Here is a 26,531-nt window from a genome sequence, read left to right on the forward strand (position 1 = left end):
CAGGCTAGCGTTGACATCGAGAGTTGATTATGGTCTGGAAAAGTTAATTAATGTTTAATTAAGAACTTTTACTTATATAACATTTCAGGCCTGAAGAAAGAACTGCAATAGGCAGATTTAGCTCTTGCATAATGTATGTTTAAGGGTTGTTTGAAATAATTTATCCATTTTATAATGGACGAAGACGAAGGTTGTATGAACTTTATATTTGTCGCTCACCGCTTTATCTATAGGTTAATTCATTTTTTATAGTCCGATGAGTCATGCCAATTTACGTATGCAGGTAGAGATATGAGTTTTATGGTTATGTGAATATTGTACAGGGTGTTGTCGGAGTCTACGATATTTTTCGTGATTTATTTTTTATAATTCTCGGGTGTATTTAGCACGAACAGGAGAAACACGTCCCATTATCACCCCCGGGCAATGACTAAAATGAAATGGGGTTTAACGTCCTACTCTTCTGCACCAACACGGTTAATGAAGTATGTGCTACGGGGAAAATTTTTCTCTGACAGCGGCGTTTCCGCCTACTTCACATCGAATTCCAACTGTCAAATGTTCTTTTACATGCTTCATCCAGATTTTCAGACGTGGTTTCCCCTTGGTGCTGTCTAGTCCTTCGGATGAGACGAAAAACCGAGGTCCCGTGTATATATTGGAATGCACGCAAAAGATCCCCTGGCAGTTGGAATTCGATATAAGAGTAGGCGATAGTGCCGCTGCCCGGGCAAAATTTCCCTCATAGCACACTGTATAACTGAATGGTGTTATATTGAAATAAAATTGTACCATCTTAGTCCCGAAATAACCTAGTATGTGTCGAGTGGATGTTACACCCCATTTCTGTAACTTTCTGTCTTTGCACCTTTAATCATTATAGAGAATTCACAAAATACCCCAAAAAGTAGGCAATAAAACTCAGAATAAATCGGATTTTAAAAAGGCTGAAGGGTCAATCACTGATCACAAAAACTGTACTTGTTGTATTATAAGGTCATAAATCACAACAGAAGTAAATCAAATTAGATTAACTTTAAAAATGGCCATCATTAGATTGCTCCTTTTTTCAAGAAATAATTTGAGCTATTTCTAGAAAAAAAATGAGAAACATTTCATCCTTCTTCACCGACCCAATTATCGGATGCATGCGTCACATTCTTGAATCCTTAAACGGAAATCAATCTTAAAAATAAAATCACCACTTCAATCACAATTTTGTTTTAACTTGTGTCAGCATTTTCTCTCGGCGTTAGATTTAAAACAATGAAGATTTTTTTTTTTTTTCAGCAGAAAATTAACTTCCCGTGCAAATAATCTACTAAGAACACATTCTTTCACCGAATTAATTTGTTTAAACTGGATATTGTACTATCTAGAATTGCTTGAAATGTTTTAGTTGTTTCTAATATTACTTAGGGAGCTTGAATTAATCGGGTTCATTTCTGCTTGGAGAAACCACATTGGTAACTTGAGATGGTGAAGGCTGGATGACTTCTTCACGGGTATTCCTAAAACCGTAATACTTATGAAAGTTACTTGTAATAATGGGCACGGGCATACCAATCAGAATAATACCCGTTAGCGCACAGATACACGCCACGAGATAACCCAAACCGGATTTGGGTACCATGTCACCATAACCCACAGTTGTCATGGTAATAATACTCCACCATAGTCCTTCAAACATGTTATCCATGGATCCCACAATGAAAATTTCCACACAATAAATTAATGACGAATACACGACCATGGCGAACATAACAAACACTAGCAAAAGTAATATTTCTCCAAGACTTGCTTTCATGGATAATATAAGGACCCTTAGTGCTTTGTACTGATTGGCTACGCGAAACAGCGCCACCACACGAGCAACTATGAAAAACTCAAGAAACACAAAGGCTGTGATGTTTTCGGGTGCTCTCCAGAAACTCGGGTCAATCAGTTGGCCTATCCACAGAATCCAAACAGGTATCAAATACATAAGGTCACACCACGTAAAGAAATGCATGAACATACGTAACCGACTCGGCACAGTGATCACCCGTGCTATAAACTCCAACGTAAAATAAATCATGCACACCATGTCCAGAATGTCCAGAGCAGGAACAACTTTAGTGGTCACCATCATTCGGATTTTAGAGTTTGTCTCCATCTGCTGTAACATGTAATCGCTACTGTAGATAGCAGAAAATATAGGATGGGAGAACTTCGTCAAATTAACTACAGGAACATCGTCGGGTTCATCATCTAAACTCCGTTTAGACATGGAATGATTATCATGATCATGATCTGACTGGTATAATGGTGGAAGCTCTTCACTACTGACAGGAACACGACATTGGGGAACCGTGGACAGAAAAATACTGCCCACAGACGCCAAAACTAAAATATAATATAAAGCTGCCCAAAACTGAAATGAAGAAAAATATAAGATAATAATTCATCTGAACAGCTGTCTAGTCGTTCGGATGGGACGAAATACCGAGGTCCCGTGTACACATTGGCGTGCACGTAAAACATCCCTTGGCAGTTGGAATTCGATATAAGAGTAGGCCATAGCGCAGCTGCCCGGGCAAAATTTCCCTCATAGCACATTGTATGGCGTATGCCCGTCTTCATTAGCCCAGGTTAGGAGCAGAACAGTAGGACGTTAAACCCCATTTCATTTCATTTCCATATTTTACAGCCATACAAATTTATTATCCAGATCTGGAAAGATATTTTGGAAAAAGTTATTCTGAATTATTCCTGGATATTGCTCTACCAATTACAATATTTAACATTCACTTGATTTGATATTTGTTTATTTTTTGCAAAGAGAATTCCTTCATAATTCATGGTAAATATCAAGTTCGGCTTACTGAAAGTTGTCAGTCCGTTAAGAGAATTTTTGAAGTAAGCTTATTAAATTTATTTGATTAGTTGTTACCCTAATTTATTAAAGGATAGCTAAAGACAACAAGATAAAATGATAATTGTACACCTTAAATGACGTTTTGTTTTTCTCTTCATTCTCACCTTTGCTGCTGTAGATGTCTCTGGGTGGTGCAAAAGATTATAAATCCGTTCTCGGGTATTTTTGGCATCGCATGCCTTTTTAGGTCTCAATCGAATAAATTCCGAAAGGAGGCCTTCCTGGAGTTGAATTTCATTTGTGCAATCCATAAGATATTTTTTACAACAATCAGTAATAAGTGACTCATTAACTCCCCAGAAAGCTAACTCTTTTTTACATACAATCACACAAACGTTTCTCGGGAGGTGCAGTTCGCTGTAACGACAGTAGTCCAGTATGGCGGCGAACACCTCTGGATTTCGATCAAAAAACAATTCTGATTTTCTAGCACGGGAACAGATCTCGTCGATTTTTACACTGCGTAGCTTGGACAGAGTTTTCGCGTAGGTTTTGAATATTTTTCCACCTATATTTAGGGTCAGTGTTGAGGATTCGTTGAGGTCATCAATGTCGTAATCTTCTAAAGATGGTCCTCTCATTGCGCCAAGTGAACAAGAGTCCGTTCTTTGCAGGTCTGTATTAGTATTACTATAAAGGGAATGCCTCCTGCCTATTTCTGGGGTATTTAGCAATGCCATTCTCACAAAGCTTTGTGTTGGTCTTCTTTCGTTGGTTTTTACTTTACGTAGCCGTAGACCGGATTATGATCATTAGTATCTGAAAAGTACAAAATTCTACATTTTTAACCAGTCTGGGTTGATTTTACACGTTATTATCTTTTAAAACAAAACAGGTGGGCTATGCGGAATGTTGACTGTCCCTGGACACATGAATGTTTTTTGGATTATCGTGAAACCATGGCATGGTCCATCAATGACATGTCTTTGAAACGAAACTCAAACTAGCCATGCCTAGCCGTAACTGATGTAGTATATGAATTTAGATTTAGAAATAAGATATAACATCGCTTAGTTACCTGTATTGGATCCTTATGTGTGTTAATCATCAAACAAACCAATTCGTTTTGTTGTTATTTTACTCAAGCTAGCTAAGCTACATAATAAACCTTGTGGTCACTGGCACTGGGCCTTACGTTTATTAATAATAAGGCGACATCATGTATCTGTGACGTGATTCAACATGGCAACACATTTCTTCCGATGGTGACGTCATCTGCCTGTTACGTCACATTTTAGCACCTCAAGACTGCCACAATACCTCAGCGTGCATAAGAACCAATCTCTTTTCTATGGATGGGAATATCTTTGCATAAGATTCGGTATTATGAAAATTATTATTATCAGAGCTATCTCTTGCAAAAGTTATTCATGCTTGCGTCCCATTTGTCACGGGTAAGTGGATTGACACAAGATTGCATTCGGATGGTAGTCCTACGAGTATGAAAGGAAAAGCTGGGTTGCCACGATAATTTGCACTCAAAAGACGCCTATGCCACGATAGATCACTCGGCACCACATCCTCGTATGGGTGAGTTGCGAAGAACATATGTTACGGTTCTAGCTACATATACAACCGTCTGTGTTGCTGCAGGATGGGTTGTTTTGAGAACACATTAATAAAGGTGACTTGATCAGCTGTAGTTGTTATGCTAATTTAACTAATTATAACATTTAATATTGAAATTGAGAGACTTGGCTAGAATATTTTATTTAAAGTTCCAAAGAACAGTTGATGCTAAAAACTGTCTACTTTGAATATTTAAAGTTGACTTAATTTAAAACAGGTCGCCTTACCGGTAAAACGATCAGATCTTCATAAATAAAACTACAATCGCCCTAAAGGCTAACGGTGGTATCGGTATTATTAAAATTAAGATGTAGAAAACAGTTCTATGGAAAACGAATACTGCATTTTTAATCAGAGCTACGTTTCGATAATGGCGTTATTACCGTTTTCAAACACACTTCATCCAGAAATAAACGGTACCACTATCAATTATGATGGGAGGGCGAGGTCCCTTGGCCGAACATTGGGGCAACTTAGTCTAATGTAACGTATTTAGGATAAACGTTTCTTATAATGACATCAGATTAACATACCTATTATTAATTATGAAATCTGTAATTAGTAATAATACGTAACTCATTATGTGAATCACGTTTTATTTGTGAAGTTCAGCGTGCTATACACCATACCAAATTTCTTAACATCACAAGATATCGCATTTATTGTGAAGTATACATTTGATAACCTATTCATGCAGATTTATCGAATTGGCACTTAATGAAACCGAAATTTCTGAGCTCTTCTGTGTGCCGGACTCGTTCGTTCATTCGTGTTGCTTAACATCCGCTCCCAGTCCACCTAGGGTGATGTCGCAGACAAGTGTATCCTAGGAAACTTGCAAGACGAGCCAGTTGTAGGAGAGGGGCTTGTTTAGGATAGGTTGCAGATAAAGGCGATGAAGTCTAGTTATTGCACGGTTAAGCTCCACCCAATCTAGTAGAGGTAAAACAATCTGCTTATTCAATGAAAAGAACAAAGGACGATTTCCCGTCCATGTTACAAGAAATTTTACCGCCTTCATTTCCTTGAGTTGTGAGTGCGTCCGCTTACTGATAACTGATGCAGCAGAAAATGATGATGCCCCCCCCCCCCCGGTGTGGTAAAATGACTAGTGTTTTCGATTGGGGATTCGGAGGGTGGTCTTGGGAGTCTTCTTTTATTTGACACTGATAGTGATGTGTTTGGGGGTGACTTTAAGGAGACTGGTTCTGGGTTCTACTGTGAGGAACGTTTTTCTGTCGTGCTTATATAGACAAGAAATGAAATGAAATGGAGTTTAACGTCCTACTGTTCTGCTCCTAACCTGGGCTAATGAAGACGGGCATACGCCATACAGTGTGCTATGAGGGAAATTTTGCCCGGGCAGCGGCACTATCGCCTACTCTTATATCGAATTCCAACTGCCAAGGGATCTTTTACGTGCACGCCAATGTGTACACGGGACCTCGGTTTTTCGTCCCATCCGAACGACTAGACAGCTTTCCTTGTCAGCCCCTCCGTCCTGCATCACTGACAAGGGAGAACCACGCCGGAAAATCTGGATGAACTTTCTCGGCCAATGCAGGGATCGAACACCCGACCTCCAGGCTAGCGAGCTAGCGTCTTACCCACTTAGCCACGTGATCCCCCATATAGACAAGAAACTGGCCTTATCGCCCGTCTCCCCCAATCTGTTTCACAGAGAATTACGAGTCTCGTATAATATCTCTGTCATAGATGACTGCCTTAACACGTGCTGTCACAGCACGCGGTGTGAATCATAGGCTGAATGGCGCGTGCATTGTTTACATAAGACATAACTGCTTCGGAGAGAATGCTGCATTTTAGTCATTTTAATACCCATTTACACTAAATCGGAAATAATTTTTAACTACAAATACGTCAAACGCCTTTATTTATTTTTCCAATATATACAAAAAATGTTTTAGAATTTAATTTGTCGCAGGAAAAAAGTTAATATTTCTAGTTCATTAAGCCGCATCAATGTCATCCTTATCAGTGATTGTCGCGGCCAAGCAAATATTCACTGCGGATCAGTGTGCGTCTCCCCCTGGTTTCCAACCATTACAATACCCAGTGAAATAGCTAATGAATTACACTTTGAATAAAATCATTAAGCAAGATAGCCCCTTACACCATGTGTAGAGGAAGGCTGGGAAATTAACACAAACACAAATAAATTAACAAAACATTTATTTACAAAATGGTTACAGTTTGTGAGAATCTATTTTAATCATACAAGTCATCATACAGAATCATAATTCTTGATTTTTTTTTTTTAACATTTGCAGATTCTAAAACCCATTGGAAAACAGGTTGGTGTGGATTTTCATTCTTAAAACTACCTTTAGACAAAGACTGGGATTCTGAGAGCCAAACATATCGGTTTGCTTCTCGTAGCATGAAAATACCGCGTTTTCCGAGTTATTTTGTTCAGAAAACAAACTAACACTGCTGTCGTTAAAACATGTTTCAACATGGACAAAAATCATGTTTTTATTGAGTATTCATGCTTGTCCGACGGCACTAAATTATTTCCTGTACAGAAGTCAAGCAGGGGAAAAACTAATGTTATAGCTCTAATTTCAGACAAAGTCACCTATTATAGGGAATGAATGTGGGTTTTCGAAATGGCATCTAAAACATTTTAAGATTCGAATACCCAATACCACCGAAACTATTACAAACTACTGGATACATTTATATTGTTCCTTTAACCAATTGTACAAAAAATAATAATATTAATAAAACATATGAGTTAACACTTGACAGATGATAAAAATTTATTCAACGCATGCTAGCCCGTAGTCCTTGTGGCTGAGGTTGACACTTAAAGACGGCTGATTCAATGAAAAACAAAATGTGTGGTAGGACACGATACAATAATGACAAGAAATCTTTGATTTTGATTAACAACAAAATGTCAATTTGATTTAATTTGGTGTGTTAATTAGTTTTTTAAAGATGCATTATGTAAGAGCTAAATCTGTCTATTGCAGGTTTTTATTTTGGCTTCAAATGTTATATAAACTATTATTATACATTTATTCACATGACAAGCCTATTACCAACTCTCTAGAGCATGAGTGGCTGAGATTTAAATGGATTTTAAAAACTAACAATAAAATGGATAATCGAGACTTAGTAACATAATAATTTATGCTATGTATCTTGTCAAAACCTCAAACACTCATAGCTTTGCTCAGAATAAAATAATGTGAATGAAATTTTCAATATATTCATTTTTCATTATCTATTTTAGAAATATTTTACATAACACATCTTTAACTTTAAGATAAAAAAATTTGTCTTTACTAATTCATTAACAATATTAAATCATAGATTTATTCTATGTCCAGATATAACAAACTAAGTCTATAGTTTAAATGAAAATGTAAAGTGAAAGTAGCAAAATAAGTAAATGAATTGTATACTGTTTGTGTTATAAACTAATCTAAATAACACATCAGAACAACCTAAAACAACACTAATTATTAACTTATACAAATAGGTTTTGCTTTTTTTAAAGAAATAGTGTCTTTTATAAACAATTCCTTAAAATATCCAAGATGGACACAAAACATAGTGATGAAGCAAAACGAAAGGTGTTGAAATTCTTTTTAAAACAATACACTATGGTTATTTTATTTTCTATGGTTTTACTTGCAATGTAAGGTTATATTCCACCATGGCAGCAGCAGACTGCTAGAGCCTAATGACCTTTTTACCGCACAATGTCCCATACTAAAGACTAGAATTAGAAACATACCCTTGTATCATCCTGATAAATCTGTTTTTCTCAACTGTGGAACTATTCAAACTGAAATTTGAGTAAAACTTAAGCTGTGCAAATGACAAATCCCAAAGGTGTAGAAGAGTTAACATATGACAGAAAATATTTTGTTTTAAAATATGAGATTAGCTTTAAAACCGTGGAATACTTATAACAAAACAATAAGTATTATTAATGCTGCTGCCTTTTATAATATGACTTTCAACAATGTAAGGATATATATATATCAGGATATAGACAATACAGACTGAACAAAACACTTCCGTGTGTCATAAATATCAAATGTAGGATTTAAATTAAATGTTTAGAATAATATGTGAATAAAACAAAGTATTTTACATCTCACCATTATATTCAATACATGGGGGGGGGGGGGGGTTAAAGGGACAATAACACTCTTGCTGGCTTGACAGCTCCAGAAAATAAATAATAGCCTTATTCTAAGTATTGGATGTTTAAGTGTCCTACCTGTTGTGTAAATTATCCATTAAATCCTATTTTACTTGTCCAGAGGGTTCGAAAATCCAAGTCACATTTGAAAAGGTTTACATTAGGCTTTTCAAATCATTTACGTGTAGTTGAATTTTTCCAATTTTTATAAATTAGGTGTGTTAAGATGAAATTTGTATCACCAATTAATTGGAATATTGTAAAATAGTACAATTTGTTGACCAGAATAAAGATTGGGACATATTATTCAGTTACAACAAGAGTGGTATTGAGCCTTTAAGGTATTATTTTTCACTTTAGAAAGCTGGTATTATCAAGCTAAATGAATGTTGTACTATTAAGTATGTACCAAGATGTATCTGGAGACTGGGTTTAATGTCCACTCAATACTAAACAGTTCATTTTGGGACTAACATGTATATTTTTAAACCCGAATAACCTAAGAAATGTCAAAAGGGGAGGTAGTCGACCCTCTGATCCTTGTCACATATCCACATGGGATCGAGTCGGTGACTTGCATAGATAACATAAACCATGCTCTACAACATGCAAGTTAGACAACCCAGCCCCTCAATAAGATATCCTTAATGGCAAAGATATTTACATGATGATAGTGACAAAAACATATACTAATGAAGTTGGAAAATTCATTAAAGTGAAAATGTCTTCCCCAAAATAATAATTCATGTGGACATTGAATCCCTTTAAATGAATTGGAAGAATTCTATTTAAATCACAATGTCAACAAAGAATTAATTTCAATCTGCAATCAATTTCACATTTTTATTAATCAGGCCTCTTCAGGCGAGAATTCTTCATAAGTTCTGGAGAATTGTTATGCAAAATATTCACATGAACATCATCTTATGTAATTAGACCCTAATAAGAACAGCCATATAGATTAAATATAAGTGCCTTAGGCCACCTAAATAAATATTTTGGCTTGAAGATACTGCTGACAGGGCAGCATAATCATTTTATTTTACTAAACACATCCTAGTTCCTGTGGTGATGGAAAGAAACTCTACGAAATCTGACTAGTTTATTAAGTACGCAACCTTTGGCTGTGAAGCAGAATATTTATTTTCTATGGCCTTAGGGCCACACATGGCAGTCTTAATTTAGCTATTCAAAATTTTCAATTTTAATGTTTAACGATAACTTCATAATAAAAATAATAATTAGAATTAATATATTTAACATTCAACAGCTACTCAACTATCTATTATAAATCTGCTTCTAAACCGTATACTTCAATTTTTTAATCAATATTTTAGTAAACTGAGACTGTCCAAATTCAGGTTGATTATGTTGTTTGCCATCTGATTAAAACACAGATCCTATTTCGTTTCGTTTTTTATAGTTCAAAATTTCGTTTTACTTGTCTTTACTACACTAGGATTTGGAAGTGTTTTTATATTAAAGGCATTCTGGTTGAAGTGAGCGATTAGCCAATGAAATTATCTGTTACAACGACTTCTTGGCATGTGATAACGGAACTGTGGGTAAACAACTAGAAATGTAAACGCTGATTGATGTCATAGGGTCAAAAGCCGCTTGACAACACCTGACGCGACCTTTCAGTACAACTGGTCAGATCTTCATGTAGTGTAGGCCATCGAAAGTATAAAAAAAACAGAACGAAATATAGATCTGTGTTTTAATCAGATTGTGTTGTTGCTACACAATTCTTTTGCATTCAACGGTGAATAAATCAAAGTAGTTGAAGTTTGACAATTGTGGGTATGTATACGTATGTTATACTATGATGATTATGATTTATAAATATATGATTTGTATATAAATAGTTTATATGTAACAAGATGATCAGATCAAGAACCTGTTTCTCCACTGTGCGAGACAGTATGTTCTGGACTGTGTTTCTGCTGAAATGTAAGACAACAGAAAGTTTCATACATAAATCTAAGTGTATTTTAATATGCTATAATATAATCTACAATATTTTTAACATGAATAATAAACCTTAAAGTTGCTGACCCTAAATTTATCAGACAATAGCTACAAATTGATTATTTAAAAACATCTAAAGCAAAATATTAACAACAGATAACCTACTGGCTTGGGTGGGATTCAAATAAATTAAAATAAAGTTCATCAAAAGATTTTACCAAATACTAATAGGTGGCACTGGCTTGTTTATATATATATACATGTATATAATGCCAAGGATGCCAAATGTTTCAAAATTTTCAGTTCAGCATATCTATGTAAATACTGAACACAATTAAACCCTGTTTGGACTCATATTTGTTTTGGAGATTCACATTTAACAAACTTAGAGTTTATAGAGGATTCAAATCCCTAAATAAATGACAATTTTAGTGACTTCAATCAAAGAGCTAAAAATTCACCAAAAACTTAAGAAATACAATAATAAAATCTAAAGCTGTTTATAAAGAAGTAAAATGAAAGATTAAAGAACAGGACTTTATATAATCTGAAGGAGCTATAACTCTTTGATTTAGGTAAATATAAAGTAATGAAAGGGGGTTTAATGTGTCTTAAGCACATCCATATGGGACAGCCATATGGTTATTATGCAAGGCATCCTTTACTTGTCAGCCTCGCAAGCACCATCCCTGACAACTGAAAGTCAGGCTTGAAAAATCCTGATTGTTCTTCCTGACACATGCCTGGACATCCTAGTCGAGTGTCCAGTGCACTGACCACTGGACTAACACAATCTCTGTATTGAATTGGACTGATGTGACAAGTTATTTTGATAAGTGATGGAACAAGGTCTATAGGTTTAAATATCTGTTTTGATAAGTGATGGAACAAGCTCTATACATTTAAATATTTGTTTTGATAAGTGATGGGACAAGGTCTATACATTTAAATATTTGTTTTGATAAGTCATGGGACAAGGTCTATACGTTTAAATATTTGTTTTGAAAGATTAATCTGAAGTCCTCTACTAATTTAAATTTGAGCTTACAATGTCCACAGTGGAACATATCAGTTATCTCCACACTGGCTTTATTGTAAAATCTTCAACAAAGACAGATTGTCATCCCACATAAAACAAATCAAATAAAATTGTCAATTTTATTTTGGACCTAAATCAAAGAGATCTAGACATTTTTATGTTTAAATTATTTCTGAGAATAACCAAGGGGTTATTTGGGTCTAAGAGAATTTCTACTATTCTAGGTCAGAAGTTTCCATGTACATGCAGTTGAGTAATTTTCTCATATAAATTACTCATTGACATGAATCATGAAACATATATTTATAATACAGCAAGTAACAAAATTAAAACATTTAAACTTGAAAGAAATTTGTTTACCAGTCTGTGTGATTTATATTCAAGGTAAAACATGTACCTTTTTCTTTTTCTTTTCTTTTTTCTTCTTTTTCTTTCCATCTTTATCTTTTTCTTCTTCTTTCTTTTGTTTCTTTGGTTTTCTTGATTCTGCATCAGATGCATTATCTATGGCTGTTAAAACAATATAAAAAAATTATCAATCAATCTCCCAAATATAAAATGAAATCTGGTTCAAAATCCTTCTTTTCTGTTCCATTCGGGCCAATGAAGACAGGCATATACCATGCAATGTGCTATTATGAGGGAAATTTTGTCTAGACAATGCGCTGCGGCCTAGTATTATTTCAAATTCCAACTGTCAAGGGTTCTGAAACATGCACGCCAATATGTACACTGGACTTCTTTTTTTCTTCTCATCAGAATGACTAGATGCTGTTTCTTGCCCAGTCCAACATCCAGCAACACTGAAAAAACCATGCTGGAAAATCCCTATGAACTTTCTAAGCAACATTGAGATCAAACCCAAGAGCTCCTCGTTAGTTAGACAGCACCTTACTCACTGAGCTACAGCAGCTCTCACCCCACAAGACATAAACTAGATCCTATAGAAAGATTAATCTATAGTAAGTGGACCTTTCAAATAGTATTCCACACTGAATGCTGATTTTACTATTCCAATATTCTATATCATCATTTGAAGGATACTCAAATCTTTAATTCAATTAATTTGGGTGTATTTTCAGATTTCTTGAAAGTATAAAACTTTGAAATAAATATATATTGCCTTTATCTGGTTGTTTTTTTGTTTAAAAAATTAGTTCAAGGAAGAATTATTTTATAGGGGACAAAAGTCTCTTTGCCAGATAGCACTTTGAAAGAAAAACTTAATACTGTGAATCAACACATTATCAACATTTTATACAATGCAAAGACATACATGTTCATGTAATTTAACAAACAAAACTTCATAAAATTACTGGATTTGCATCTTTGCAAATCATTACAAAAAAAAAGCAACTTTATTAGGTCCTTCCTATTAGTAAACTTGAACCAGAAAATATGAAATGAGAAAAAATTAAAGAAAATCGAACAAACATGTGAAATAGCCCAAAGAACTTATTAAACTGAACGATAAACTAACCTGTGTTTATGAATATCAACTGTGAAAAGTGAATAACATAAATACAATGTATATGGATCTTGAAATGTTAAAACAGTTATCGACAATGACAATCATTGTTAACATAATATTTTAAAGCTAGGTTACAGCTAGATTTAATTTCTATGGAAATGTTGGGTAGTGCTGCCATTTCCTACTCAAATAAGGGCTTTCCCCTATGCCAGAGTTAAAGAATTTAATGTCACTTATGTCAGACCATCAAGCTGTTTGGTCAACAATGCTTAATGAAAAATACTAAAACTTGGGTTCCAATTACTCATTATAAAATAAATAAGCAAAAAACTGATATGCCACTGAAACAAGAATGAAACAAAAAGACTTGAGTCATCAACATCCAACACCCTTGTATACCAAAATATAAGTCAAATATGTTTCCATAGAAACAGAAAAAAATCATTAAATGTGAGAAATTTCTTATTTGCAAAAGATAACTACCGGTACTATAATGTGTTGATTTGTGCACAGTTTCATGAGGATATTTTCTAGAAAGAGAACTGTTTCAGTATTTCCCCTCAACTTCGAGTTTCCTCACATTGATAAAGATAAGGCACTGGCTCACTAATCAGGCAGCCCTTGGTGTTTGAGAAAGTTCATTGAGATTTCCTTGTCAGTGGTGCAAAACAGAAGGTCTGGCAAAGAAGAGCGTCCATTCGTTCAGATTTATCAAAAAAACTGAGGTCCTGACACTGTGCACAAGGAGCAGGGTCACCTGTCCAACCATTTGGGTTTTCTCAGGGTCCTCCAGTATCCTCCCACTGCTAAAGACACCTGTAAACGCACAAGTGAATTATTGAAATAAAATTGAAACATATTTGTCCCATAATGACCTAGCTTGCCTCAAGTGGACGTTAAAACCCCATTTGTCTCTCTCTTTTGGTTGGGTTGGGTTTATTTTTGCAAATAAAATGTAATAATTGAACTTACTCTGAGCCTCAGATAGAGCATTTCCTTTGTCACCTTCCTTCTTGTGTTTTTTATGTTTCTTTTTCTTCGATGGCATTTGATGCATCATTCTATATTGTTCTGGTAACTGTAAAATAAAATTGGAAACCTGTATAGTGATTATGAAAGAGTGGAGCTATGGTATACCAGAATAATAGATACATACATTCAAGGGGAAGTAACTACAAAGAAAATAACTATTCTTATGGGTGCAGACCACAATTAAATTCACCATCTCGGTACTATTTGTAGTATGTCTATACATTGTATTATACTTGTAGCAATTATCTCTTTCTCCCTTTTCCCCCTTTTGCATGGCATTGTTTCTTGAATTTTTGTCTGTAGTCAACAAAAGGTAATTCAATTGAATTGACAGTTTCTGGTAAATATTCATGGTTTAGAAGTGTAAGGATGACTTAGTTGAGAGGTTGGTACAGTGATAATTACATGTTTATAGTATACTACGTCAAATTTGTGTATCTCATAATGTCAGAGGCCAATCTAATTGCTGTATATGTGCAAGCTAAAATATCATGTGATCTTACAAAATGGCACTGCTGTTTTGACTAGTCACATGATTAGCAGTGGCAAATCCTGAATAGTTTTCTGCAAATGGCATGTACAAGCACATGCAATTCAAAAATATGTACAGCATGGCCGGTTACCAATAATCGCTTGTTGCTTCAATAACTGAATAAAACTAACATTTAGTTCTACTTAACACAGAGTAGGTTTAAAGATCTATAGCAAGATGCACCAAACAAATCAAGATCAACAATAAAAAGGTTCATACTTACAGGTCCAGGATGTAGTCTGAATCCTGTTAATGCTAATCCTGATAACTGACTTAATTCTTTACCAGTTATTGGAGGTTTTTCTATCAACATTCGCAGAGAGCTGAAATAAAAATCACATAGATTAACAGTAAACATACAATTATTTAACCAAGTACTTTTACGGGGTAGGGACCTGTGGGAGATCTCATTCATAGCCATGTCATGTTTTCTAAAGCTTTCTGAAAGGTTTGGAGGGTTTTTTTTTGGGGGGGGGGGAAACTTTTGTAGACGGTTTAATGTAAAAAATGAAATTAAAGCTTGCTCTAGTGACACTTCAGTTTAGTGGCCTAAATCAAAAAGGGCCTGCTTTTTTAATTTAATGACGTTAATGACAAATATATTAAATGTTTACATGAACAAACGAAAAAATATTATTCATTCTTGTGAATTCCACAAAATATGATCTTGATTTTGCTTCATGTATACATTTGCCTGCTTCCCACTTGTCAGGGTTAGAACATACGGAAGTAAAACAAATCAAATATAGTATTGCCTAGTTGTTTACATCTCACTGTATATACTCGGTGGTGTGTGTATAAAAGAACCCTTGACAGTTGGAAATTGATAAAGCGTAGGAGGAAACGCCCCCGTCCCGGCAAAAGTCTCCTCACCAGTAAAAATTGTACTGCATTTGTAATTCAATAAGGATCTAGTGATCATGAGTGTTGTATTTGTTTTGTGAATTCAAGAATTTCACATACATATCGACTGGCATTCAATGAAACAACAAAAATCAGTAATTTGTGTGAGCACTAATAAATATGAATGTAGATATAATTATAGCTTGTTTGTATACCTGTACCTGTTGTCTTGTACACCTGGTGTGTCTATATTACCAGGTAAATGAGGTAAAAATGCACTGAGTTCCTCTTTAACTTTCTTTCCACAGAATTTATTATAAGAATGTTCGAGGCCATAGTGATGTAATAAGTTTGTACTTCCAGTTATCTCTGATTGCTCTGAAATATAACAAAATGGAGAAGTCATTAAACTCAAGTGATTATTTTGACATTAATTAGACAGGATCGGATGCCATTGGTAGAGAGAGAGAGAGAAATGGGGTTTAACGTCCACTCGACACAAACTAGGTCATTTTGGGACTAACATATGGTTTAATTTTATTTCAATAATTCGCTTGCAGGTAGGGGTCTTTATCAGTGGGAGGAAACCGGAGTATATAGTACAGTCTCAAACTGCCGATGATAAATCTAGACAGTGACCATAAAATTCTGATTCAGTCATACATGTATTCAGCGGTGTGTAGTTACTACACTGTAGTATGTTTTGCGTAATTATATCGGATGGGCTATATTATAAAATGTGAATTATTTGATAAATTGATTATTATTATTACATGACATGCTTTACAAGCCTTTAGAAATTCGATCACTTTTAAATTTTAACATGGACCGCTAAACCAATGGTTTATTAGAAATAGAAACATTGTTGTAATAGTTTTCAACAACTACATTCTTCAATGTAAACAACATAACCATTTGAATAACTCTGACGAGATGATCAAACAGATTTTTCTGCAATTGCTGCAATGATTCACATGTGCAATGTTTCGGTTTCGTTTACCTGGTATATCTTTGACACAATAAAAGGGTCCTGTGTGTTTTACAGACGGGTTTTTTCCCAAACTTATCGTTGTTTTTAAAGTCCCAGTTGAGTCGGGTCGGGGACAAGCAGGAGATCTAGATCCCCTATCCCTGGGACTCGACCGCGGGGATATTTGTTCAGGCCGGCGAAGTGGATCAGCCATTGTCGACCATCTTGTTCCTTTTTCTCTATTTTTAGTCAACTCGAGCTCTGATTGGCTAAAAAGTAAGGGGCAGATTACTCTATAATGAAAAGGGGGAAAAAAAAGAAAAAATTGAGTTGAGATCGAGAGTAAGTTAATTACACGTAGAAAAACGACGTATGCTTTAGGAACAATTTGGTTTTCATCTGGACTATAACAGGCCATTTTCGTTTTGAACAGCAGGTAATGTTTGAAGGAAAACAATCCCATTACTTTTAGTTCAAAATCTAGTGACGAGCAAACAAGTGCTCGTTTATTTTGCCCACGGGAGATAACTGCGTTCTAAAAATTGCAGACTTTCAGGAAGACACACGTATCTCTGAAAAATTCGGTCGAAATTGAAACTTCTTACTCTTCTGTCATTGAGAATCCCAGGTTACCTGGGTTTCTTGATAAATAAATTCTAGAAGTCAAAGACTTTCGTGTTAAATTGTATAGGCGTGTGAGAGAAAGCTATACGGTATACGGCCAATCATATGGCGATATAAATATTCAGTCTGCCCAATAATAATAATACTGTAGCAATAGAAAGATAGAAAGAAAAAAAAGAAGACCATATTAGCTTCAGTGAAAAAAAACCATTGCTGGGATTGATATGGTTGGATATTTATTTATTTATTTATTTATTTTTTGAATTTTGGAAATCAAAACAAAAACATATAACAAAAACAAATATACGGTACCACATTTACAATAATAATACTCTCTTTTTTTTCTTTGCTTTAAAAATTCATGCAAATTCTTTTCCAGATATATATCTTTAAGTGGCTGTGTAAAGATTTGAAGTTTTAATGCCAATACCCATAAGAATGGCATTCCAGTCAATGGGAAGTGCCCAGGAGGGTAGAAATCGTAACATTTTGGAACAATTAGAAGAAGAAAAGAAGCGACTACGTATGCAAGCTCACGGTGGTGGTTCGAGCAGCTTGAACTCAAATGTTTCAAATAGTGTATCATTACCTTCGACGACGACAAAGGCGACCCCTGTTCCCACCTCGCCGGTATTGAGTACATCTGGTTCACAGCTAGTGGTTGAAACGCAGATAATGACTCCTCAACAGAGAGCCGCCCTCCAACATGCTCATGTCAATTCCGTTGGATATTTTATAACTCAAGAATCTTCTTTTGGTAATCTTATTTTACCTGTGTTACCCAGGTTTATCGAAAAATAAACTCTAGCAGCGGAGGGTGTTTTTGTGTGTGTTGGTATAGGTATGTGAGAGAAACAGAGAGCATTTATCTTAACGCCCAAAATATGACATGTACGTGTACACTTTTCAAGTTTTCTGATAAGCAGAATTTCCGGGCAATGGCAATAGGAATACTTGGTAATAAAATGAAGAAGCTGTGAGAATCTGTAGTTTGTAAATAAATATGTAAAATATACGTACTATGTGTTCAACAAAAAATATTTTGTAATTGCGAAAAATGAGTCGTGATTGGAGAATTCTGCGCTTTGTACTGTATAAACTGCACTTACATTAGATAAAGAGGTGCCTTTTTAGAATTCAGATTTTGGTATCCAGTATAAATGTGCAGATAATTTATGATAATGAAATATGCTATTATTATTTTCTGAATACATGTAATCGTAAGGCTTGAATTTTGAAATGCATAACGGCATTATTGTGGATTGGTAGCCTCATGTATCAAATTATCCCGATTTTGTTACGTATGTTCTAGTAATAAATTTCTAATACATTTTCGACATGCCTGATTGCCCCGCATCCGACTCTAGTGCCGAGGTGTGGAGGGACGCAATTGTCGGATCTTCATTTTTCTAACAAACCCACGTCTCCGGGCTTAATCAAAGCTAAAATGTAATTAGTTGATTATTAAACATTTACTTAAAGCGACATTAGGTAAGATTAGATAAAGAGCTGACAGTTCTCGCTATGGTGGTTAAAAATAGATAATGAAAAGAGAATATGCTGAAAATTTCAGTCTAATGACATCACCATTTGGCAAGATATTAGCGATACAATTATAGACTAGCATCGATCGTCATTAATACCACCGCCGTTACGATTATCCATCTTTACGGTAACCGCATCCACCAGAAAACGTATTTGAATCCACTAAATATCACAGGCACCCGATGGCACCGAGAGTTGATTATGGTCTTGGTAAGTTAATGTCTGATTAATAATTTAGATAACATTTAATAATAAAATAATATAATCTGAACATTCGTATAACGCTATTCCACACTGACAGGATGCTTGTAGCGCATAAGGCAGTGGTTCTCAACCTTTTTGCCAACGGTTTAAGAAACAAATCAAAATATCGACGGTATATAATTCGCCAACTTGGATTCTGTCGGATTAAATGATCCCCAAATTTTTCCTCTGACTTTCTAAACTTTTATCGTCGACAGTGAATGCAATCCGATTATATATATTCTACCCCCGTACGTTGAAGACTAGGAGGTTCTGGATGACCGAGTGTAGTAAAGACAAGTAAAACGAAATTCTGAACTATAAAAAACGAAACGAAATAGGATCTATATTTTAATCAGAATGGCAGTGAATGCTTACAAATTTGTAATTTTTCTTATCTTTGTAAATATTGAACGGAATTGAACCATTTTTGCACTGATATTGCATTTATATACACCTTTCTCAATAGCGTTGCTTGCAAGGGATTAAACATCTACCAATTATTGACCCCGGTCTCAACGTTATTCAGTTTTATATTTCTTCTCAAATATAAGTGACGACTATAAAATTATGCTTGTAATAAAATTTTCCTTTTGTTAAGTAAAATAGGCCGTAATTATGACTAGCCATCCATATGTCGACCATTCATATAAGTCAACAAAAGAGTATGGTTTAAACAATGTTTTTTATTTGAGTACGACACGTGTATATACAATATTGATATAATGAATTTGAAAACAAACCAAATTGATCCACTATGAACCGAGAACTAAGCGGTTGAAATTTCCGGCTAGCCTTGATCATCATTACTAAAGTCAGTACGATACACAGCATAGTCTCGATTATCCATTTAATCGTTAAATCGTGAAGGAAAGTTATGCAGTAAATCGGCTCACAATCCACGAAAGATCGCAGGCTAGCGATGCCATCTAGAGTTGATTATGGTCTGGATAGTTTAATTAATGTCTAATTAATAATTTAGATAACATTTCAGGCCTAAAGAAAGACCTGTAATAGACAGATTTAGCTCTTGCATAATGTATGTTTAAATAGAGCATGAAATAAATACAATATTTTTGTCACTCAGTGAGGCCGCGTAATCCTGTAATGTGTTTGGGAGAGAGAAGTAATGGGGTTTCACGTCAACTCGACACAGGTCATATGGTTCAATTTTATTTTAATAATTCGCTTGCGCGTAGGCATCTTTAGCAGTGGGAGAAAACCGGAGGACCAGGAGAAAACCCACGAGGTTAGACAGACGGCACTACGCCTTGTCACGTACAACCGTGGAATCGAAACCACGCCAGTTGACTCAAAGACATACCTTATGATATAAATTAGCTGGCATAAACAATTATATAGAACCGGGAAAAGATTATCCCACACATGTGATACAGTCCTGTAGCCCCATATCACTGAAGTACTAGTTAATTAAATATTATTGCAATATTCTGTTGAGTAATCTTAATTAAAGCGACATTAGGTAAGATTAGACAGAGCTGACAGTTCTCGCTATAATAGTTACAAAAAATAGATAATGAAAAGAGTATATGCTGAAAATTTCAGCCAGATTTTTTCACTCTGAACCTAGATATTGGCGATATAGTTATGGTCTAGCTTTGATTGTCCTTATAACCAAAGTCTCGATTATCCTTTTTACGGTAACCGCGTCGACCACAAAACTATTTAAAACTACTTATTTCACAGCCATCCGATGGCATCGAGAGTGGATTATGCTCTTGGACCATTAGGCCTGAAATGTTATAAAAATGATTATTTAAACACTCATTAAGTTACCACCATTGGTAAGTTAATTAGTGTCTAATTAATCATCTTTATAACATATAGACGGATTTAGCTCTTTCATAATGCCTGTTTAATCCTTAAGTGGCGTTTAGCAATTAAGGAATGAATATATTATAACAGAACACAATTTGTATGGAAAACAACCCCTAGTTTTATTCTAAAAGCACGACGTTTCGACAAGTATCCTCTTATCGTCATCTTATTAGATATCAATTTAATTCTGCAAGGCGAGGAATAGTAGTCAGGAAGCCCAGAGACCGTAATTGCATCAGGAATTACTGTAATACTGAAAAAGAGGATTATAAACTTCTCTGTCCATCGATAATAGCATCTCCCAGTAATACACAAAAGGGGGATTTATAACTTGATGGAAGGCCAATAAAGAGGGTCTTCAATCGGTTTAAAGAACATATGAACAGGTACGAAGAAATTCAACACCCAGTAATGCCCGAACACAGAATATAGTTTATCTTGTAATGTTCTCGAGTCGGATATTGTGATTTCATTCATATGTTCAAAACTCGTGGTACTTTTAGTTATAAGAAAAATCATTTCTTTGAAATGTTCCCACGTTAGAATAGTGAAAGCCAACAAACCCCAGGCGAGTAACATCATAAAACTGATCACAAAATCTTGATAACCGAATACGGCGCGAACAAATGCGATAGGCGGAACAATGTCGATATATTTCATGACGGGAAGAACTTCGCCGAAAAAATAGAGTATCATGTGACAGGACGAATAAACAGTACCAAATAATGCCCAGAATAAAAATACGGTAAAATGTCTTTGGTTATTGATGCCAACACAAGCCCGAGCAAAATAACAGTGATGGTCTCTTTTTAACACACAAATTCCACACAAGGTGCAGTGATGACATCTAGGTGGTCTTAGTTTCTGGCAGATCAAACACGGTACCCACGACCAATATGGATATGCAGTTCTTTCAACGCTACCATCCGTCTTTGATACTCCGGTAGCAACATATATTTTATAATTAAACTTGCTCTGACGTTCACTATTTTGAGAGGAAGGAGATGATTCGATTGTTACTGTGGCATCGGAACCATTGTCTTCAGTTTGCTTGGTTCCATGTATATGTGGTTTATAACTGCTATCGACAACATGAATACACACCCAGTTCACCATTACTTCTATAAATATAACATAACATAGACACGTGTTAATGTTTAACAGTAATATACTCCTTTTACCGTATATAGAGGGTAGAGCGTCCGATATTCCCCAATAAGCCACGCCTATTATAACCACGATATACCATAACGGAGCACATCTATTTAAGAATCCTACAGAAGGTATTAATCCGCTCTTTTTCTTGTTGCTTTTATAATGAGTTGTAAGTTTATCTGTTAGATTTGTGCTCCTATTTCTAATATCCATGTTAGCAGTATGCATGAATCAAATCCCACGTTTACTACACGAGTATTAAAATGGTAGTGGATTATAAAGATCGAATTACATAAGATATCACATTATTTAAAATCACGCGTCCATAGCAACCACTGCTCGATAAACACAAGAGCTTTAGTGGATCTATAATGGTGGAGTGGATCTTATATTGATTGTCTGGTGTCAATATTGGACGTTGTTATCAGTATAAAATACAGTTAATACCTGTATAAGTTATAACTAGGGGGTTAAATTAACTCTATTGTGACTTAATGAACCATCCAACACCACATACACCGGTGATTTGTTATATTCAAATATAAATGTCATTAATTCGTTATATTCATAATTATCATTAATTGACTTTTGATATTTGAAAGTGGAGAGTGGTCATGTAATTTCAGAATAATCGTACCTTTAACATTTTTATTGATGCACAAATTGTACGTTTTTGATTTATTTATTAGCGAATTACATCAAGTCATTTTAGGGGCCCATTAATCTCTTGCAAGCTACAATGATATGACAGCTGAATTTTTAAAAGTAATATTACTCATAAAACGACTCGGTTTCGTTCAATAGTTACAAAGATATTGTTATGATGAATTGAAAATTTATCAACATGCGGCGTTCAATGCCGACGATATCATTGGTAGAAAAGTATGAAGTTAATTGAATTGAAATGAGGTTTAACGTCCTACTGTTCTGCTCCTAACCTGGGCTAATGAAGACGGGCATACGCCATACAGTGTGCTATGAGGGAAATTTTGCCCGGGCAGCGGCACTATCGCCTACTCTTATATCGAATTCCAACTGCCAAGGGATCTTTTACGTGCATTCCAATGTTTACACGGGACCTCGGTTTTTCGTCTCATCCGAAGGACTAGACATCTGTCCTTTTCAGGCCCTCCGTCCTGCATCACTGACAAAGGGAAACCACGTCGGAAAATCAGGATGAACTTTCTCAGCCATTGCAGGGATCGAACACCCGACCTCCAGGCTAGCGAGCCAGCGCCTTACCCACCTAGCCACCGTGGCTCCCGTATGAAGTTAAACCTTATTCCATTTTTCTTTTTAATCCGAATGAATGCAAGCCCTGACATTACCTATACTTACCTATATGTTAAATAAACACGTACATTTTAGCGTGGATTATGTCATGAAGAATTAGACATAGTTGGCAAAATGCAATCGACACACAGAGACTGTAATGTGTTTGATGAGCTTTAAGTTTCCTACCCTGTATATGGACAAAATGTTATTGGGTGCCAATTACGGAAATTCGTGGATTTGAAGGATTTAGATAGTATGAAAATGATTTTGATCCGTCGGAACATGTTTCATTAATATATTTTCTTTTTTTTTGGATAAGATGATCACAGAGGAATTTTTATGAATCATTATTTGCATCTTCTCAGGGGGTTTGGGTCGTCTAGTGGTTTAACGCGTGCGCGTGAAATCGTAAGGTCTGTCGTTGAGTGAACTGGTGTGGTTTCGATTCCCCGGTTGTACGTGATAATTTGTGTCTGATAATGTCTATGACTGGTATCTTATGCCCAGGCTTGTATATGTACCTTGTGGGATAATTTGTACTTTACAAAGTATGTGACAGGTTCCTTGTGTCCAGGTTTGAGTATTTCCACTCGGAACCCATATCCAGGGAGAATGATGATCTTTTTAGGGCACCAGGGTAGTCCTGAAAAATGCCGCTTTCATGGCGACTAAAGTGAGGGAAAGATGGTATTGGAGATCACGTTGATTGATCCTACTATGGTCAAAGAAGACATGTGTTGAACTCTTAATTAGAGTATAGAGGCGGACTGGGTAGCTCTTGGCCCTCGGCCCAACTGCTTTCTTTGGGCCCCCATCGCGTTTACTACACCCCAATCATAGATAATTTTCTCCTGGGATTTAGGCCATTATATTTTTACGTTATAGACATCAAGATGAATTTCATTAATTTTTTTTTATTGTCAGTCGGATCCGATAAGCTCCTGTCTCCCCTGGGTCCTCAGACGACGCCCAACGGTCTAGGATCCACTGCACCCCTATACCAGTACGCCCCCTTGTTTTCCGAAAGTTGTTATAAAATCCCATGGAAAACCACTACTACGTCTAACACGAAGAAAAAGACCCAGATAGGGTGATTGCCGAGGAATCCAACGTGCTACAACCCGACGCATTGCTATTTGCAGAATTTATTTGAATATATCCACAAAGACATACGGTGTATACTATTTTATAAAAGGTATACAGTAATACAGAAACATAACGAAGTACACAAACATCATTCTAATAATTCTTTAAAAACAACTTTCTTTCTCTGATCGCTATGATGTTAAAAGTATTCTTTCTCAAGACAAAGAACACAAACTTCTTATACTGTGCTGTTTGGTAATTGTAATAGGACTACTCTCTTGTGTACGTAGCTGATGATTTTCTGTACTGCCTAACGCCAATTCTAGCTAGAGTTATGCTTCCCTTTTCAGTGTCTTTACGGAATTCCATAGCACCGTATAATGGAATTTTCTTATTGTAATAAGTCTCTAGTATTATCTGTCGACGTTTGGCGTCATTACACCCAGGCGTGTGAGCTCTAACACCTTGAGGATAGGTAAAGGCCTTAATACACGCTCGTTTTCCTGGACACACCCATAGTGGCATGGTGGCCTGTAGTGCGTCAATGGATCGATCGATTCAGTGAAATATCTGAAACTATAAAACATTTAATAACATTGATTCACTCATCTGACATTTTCAGTTAAATGTTTATTGTAGTTTGTATTCCCGTGTCATACATGCAGATTCTGGGCCAATGGATTTCTATATCAAATAATTGAATATAATGGACAAGGCATAGGCGTACGGGTTAATGTTCCTGAGGTGGGTGGGGGGGGGGTATCATTTTTCCTCGGCAAATACGGCGGATGCGGCCGAAATATGAACCTACATAAGTTAACAAGATAGCGCCCGATCAACAATCAGTTTACATTGACTGGTCTCATAGAAAATTATTGATCATCACGCCTAATTAATAATTATCGTATATACCCACACCATTATAATGAAATTATACATGTAATAACACATTAATCGGTCTATTCACAAAATAGCAATCTGGCTGTGACGACGGATGAACGCCCCCCCCCCCCAATTGTTTTTTTCCCCTTCATCCTTGGTTCGTACCACAAGGGTATAATGAATCGTTTACACTGAATGTAAGTCTTTGCAAATCTCAAGGGTTTCGTTTACGTACACACCAGTGCCGGATTAACTATTATTCAAATAAGGCACGCGCATTAAGGTCAGCCAACTTTCCAGACCACAAAAAAATAAAGTAAAAAAAATTGATAATTATCAGGGGCTAGCAAAAATGCTCCCCTTTGTTTTTATGTAAATAAATGGAACCCTCCTACATCTACGTCATAAATTTCTGTTAAATTTAACTTTTTTCCTTTAATCGGTAAACCCAAAATATCTGTATTTTCAGGCCACCTATTAAAATGTGACTTAGGGCCGACAGAGCCCTAATCCGGCACGGATACACAGCAGAAACTGTCTGAACACACTTTCCTGGTTGATAATGTCCTCTCGTTACTGGGCATAATTCAAATAAAAAGACGAGCATGCTTATGCTACCGAGTAAATTTTGCCCAGACAGCGACCTAACTGCCTACTCTTAATTCTCTTTCCGTTTGTCAGGGGATTTTTTAACTTTCTGACAATGACTTACTAAGGACCTCGGAATTTCAACTAGACCATATTCCTTGCAAAGTCCTCTGTCCTGACAAGGGGAAACACGAGGCGTTAGACTATTCTGCCCCCATCCACGATGAACGGTAGAAATTAAAAACTAAATATATTTATAAAAGGTAAAACTTTTATTGCTATTGATATTGATTTGTTATTTTCGGTGGGACGAAAAACCGAGATTTACACATTGGCGTGCACGTAAAAGATCCATTTGGAATTTGGGTGGGCCGTATGGTTGCAAAATTTTCCTCTCAGCATACTGTATTATGTATGCCCGTCTTCATTAACCCAGTCGGTGCAGGACATTAGGACGTTAAACCACATTTCATTTCATTTCAGTCATGTCTATTGTTACTAATATTGATTTATACCTTTAAGATTAGAATCAATAATATCTGGTTAATAAACATTATCATGGCTACTTTTACTAATGTTTTTTAATATAGAAAATTTATAAATTCAATATTTACCTGAACCAAATGTATAAATGTCCAATATTTCGATTTATCTCTGGCCTTTGAATGTATACAAAGAATATAACTATATTAGTCCCAGTTACATATATTCTATAGAAATCTGAATCGTCATAAACAGTTATAACTAATGTTGTTGTCAAGACTCGT

General features: G+C 35.6%; 4 protein-coding genes and 1 long non-coding RNA gene across 5 annotated transcripts; 1 reads left to right on the forward strand and 4 right to left on the reverse strand.

Moving 5' to 3' along the window:
* Window positions 1–1,390: 1,390 nt before the first annotated feature.
* LOC126824414 (potassium voltage-gated channel protein Shaw-like) lies at window positions 1,391–3,351 on the reverse strand (the record flags this gene model as incomplete). Its single annotated transcript, XM_050553636.1, has 2 exons — window positions 1,391–1,852; window positions 3,253–3,351. Coding segments are annotated over 2 exons (522 nt in total), but the record flags the coding sequence as incomplete, so codon positions are not given.
* Window positions 3,352–6,662: 3,311 nt separating this feature from the next.
* LOC126823807 (mediator of RNA polymerase II transcription subunit 19) lies at window positions 6,663–16,778 on the reverse strand. The gene is made up of 6 exons (XM_050552826.2): window positions 16,558–16,778; window positions 15,779–15,935; window positions 14,938–15,037; window positions 14,123–14,228; window positions 12,077–12,189; window positions 6,663–10,615 (listed from the first exon to the last, which is right to left on the reverse strand). Exons 1-6 carry the CDS (start codon window positions 16,739–16,741, stop codon window positions 10,562–10,564), a joined length of 714 nt encoding a protein of 237 aa, XP_050408783.1. The 5' UTR covers window positions 16,742–16,778; the 3' UTR covers window positions 6,663–10,561.
* A 31-nt stretch (window positions 16,779–16,809) lies between these two features.
* LOC126823809 (SOSS complex subunit C) lies at window positions 16,810–18,166 on the forward strand. Its single transcript, XM_050552834.1, has 2 exons — window positions 16,810–16,963; window positions 17,531–18,166. Exon 2 carries the CDS (start codon window positions 17,572–17,574, stop codon window positions 17,950–17,952), a length of 381 nt encoding a protein of 126 aa, XP_050408791.1. The 5' UTR covers window positions 16,810–16,963; window positions 17,531–17,571; the 3' UTR covers window positions 17,953–18,166.
* A 1,439-nt stretch (window positions 18,167–19,605) lies between these two features.
* LOC126823800 (uncharacterized) lies at window positions 19,606–22,538 on the reverse strand. Its single transcript, XM_050552809.2, has one exon. It carries the CDS (start codon window positions 22,159–22,161, stop codon window positions 21,103–21,105), a length of 1,059 nt encoding a protein of 352 aa, XP_050408766.1. The 5' UTR covers window positions 22,162–22,538; the 3' UTR covers window positions 19,606–21,102.
* Window positions 22,539–24,337: 1,799 nt separating this feature from the next.
* Window positions 24,338–26,531, reverse strand: LOC126823810 (uncharacterized). The gene is made up of 2 exons (XR_007681320.1): window positions 26,379–26,531; window positions 24,338–24,870 (listed from the first exon to the last, which is right to left on the reverse strand). It is a non-coding gene; the product is annotated as an uncharacterized LOC126823810 (long non-coding RNA).

This window comes from Patella vulgata, chromosome 6, assembly GCF_932274485.2.
Source record: "Patella vulgata chromosome 6, xgPatVulg1.2, whole genome shotgun sequence".
Lineage (NCBI taxonomy): Eukaryota > Metazoa > Mollusca > Gastropoda > Patellidae > Patella > Patella vulgata.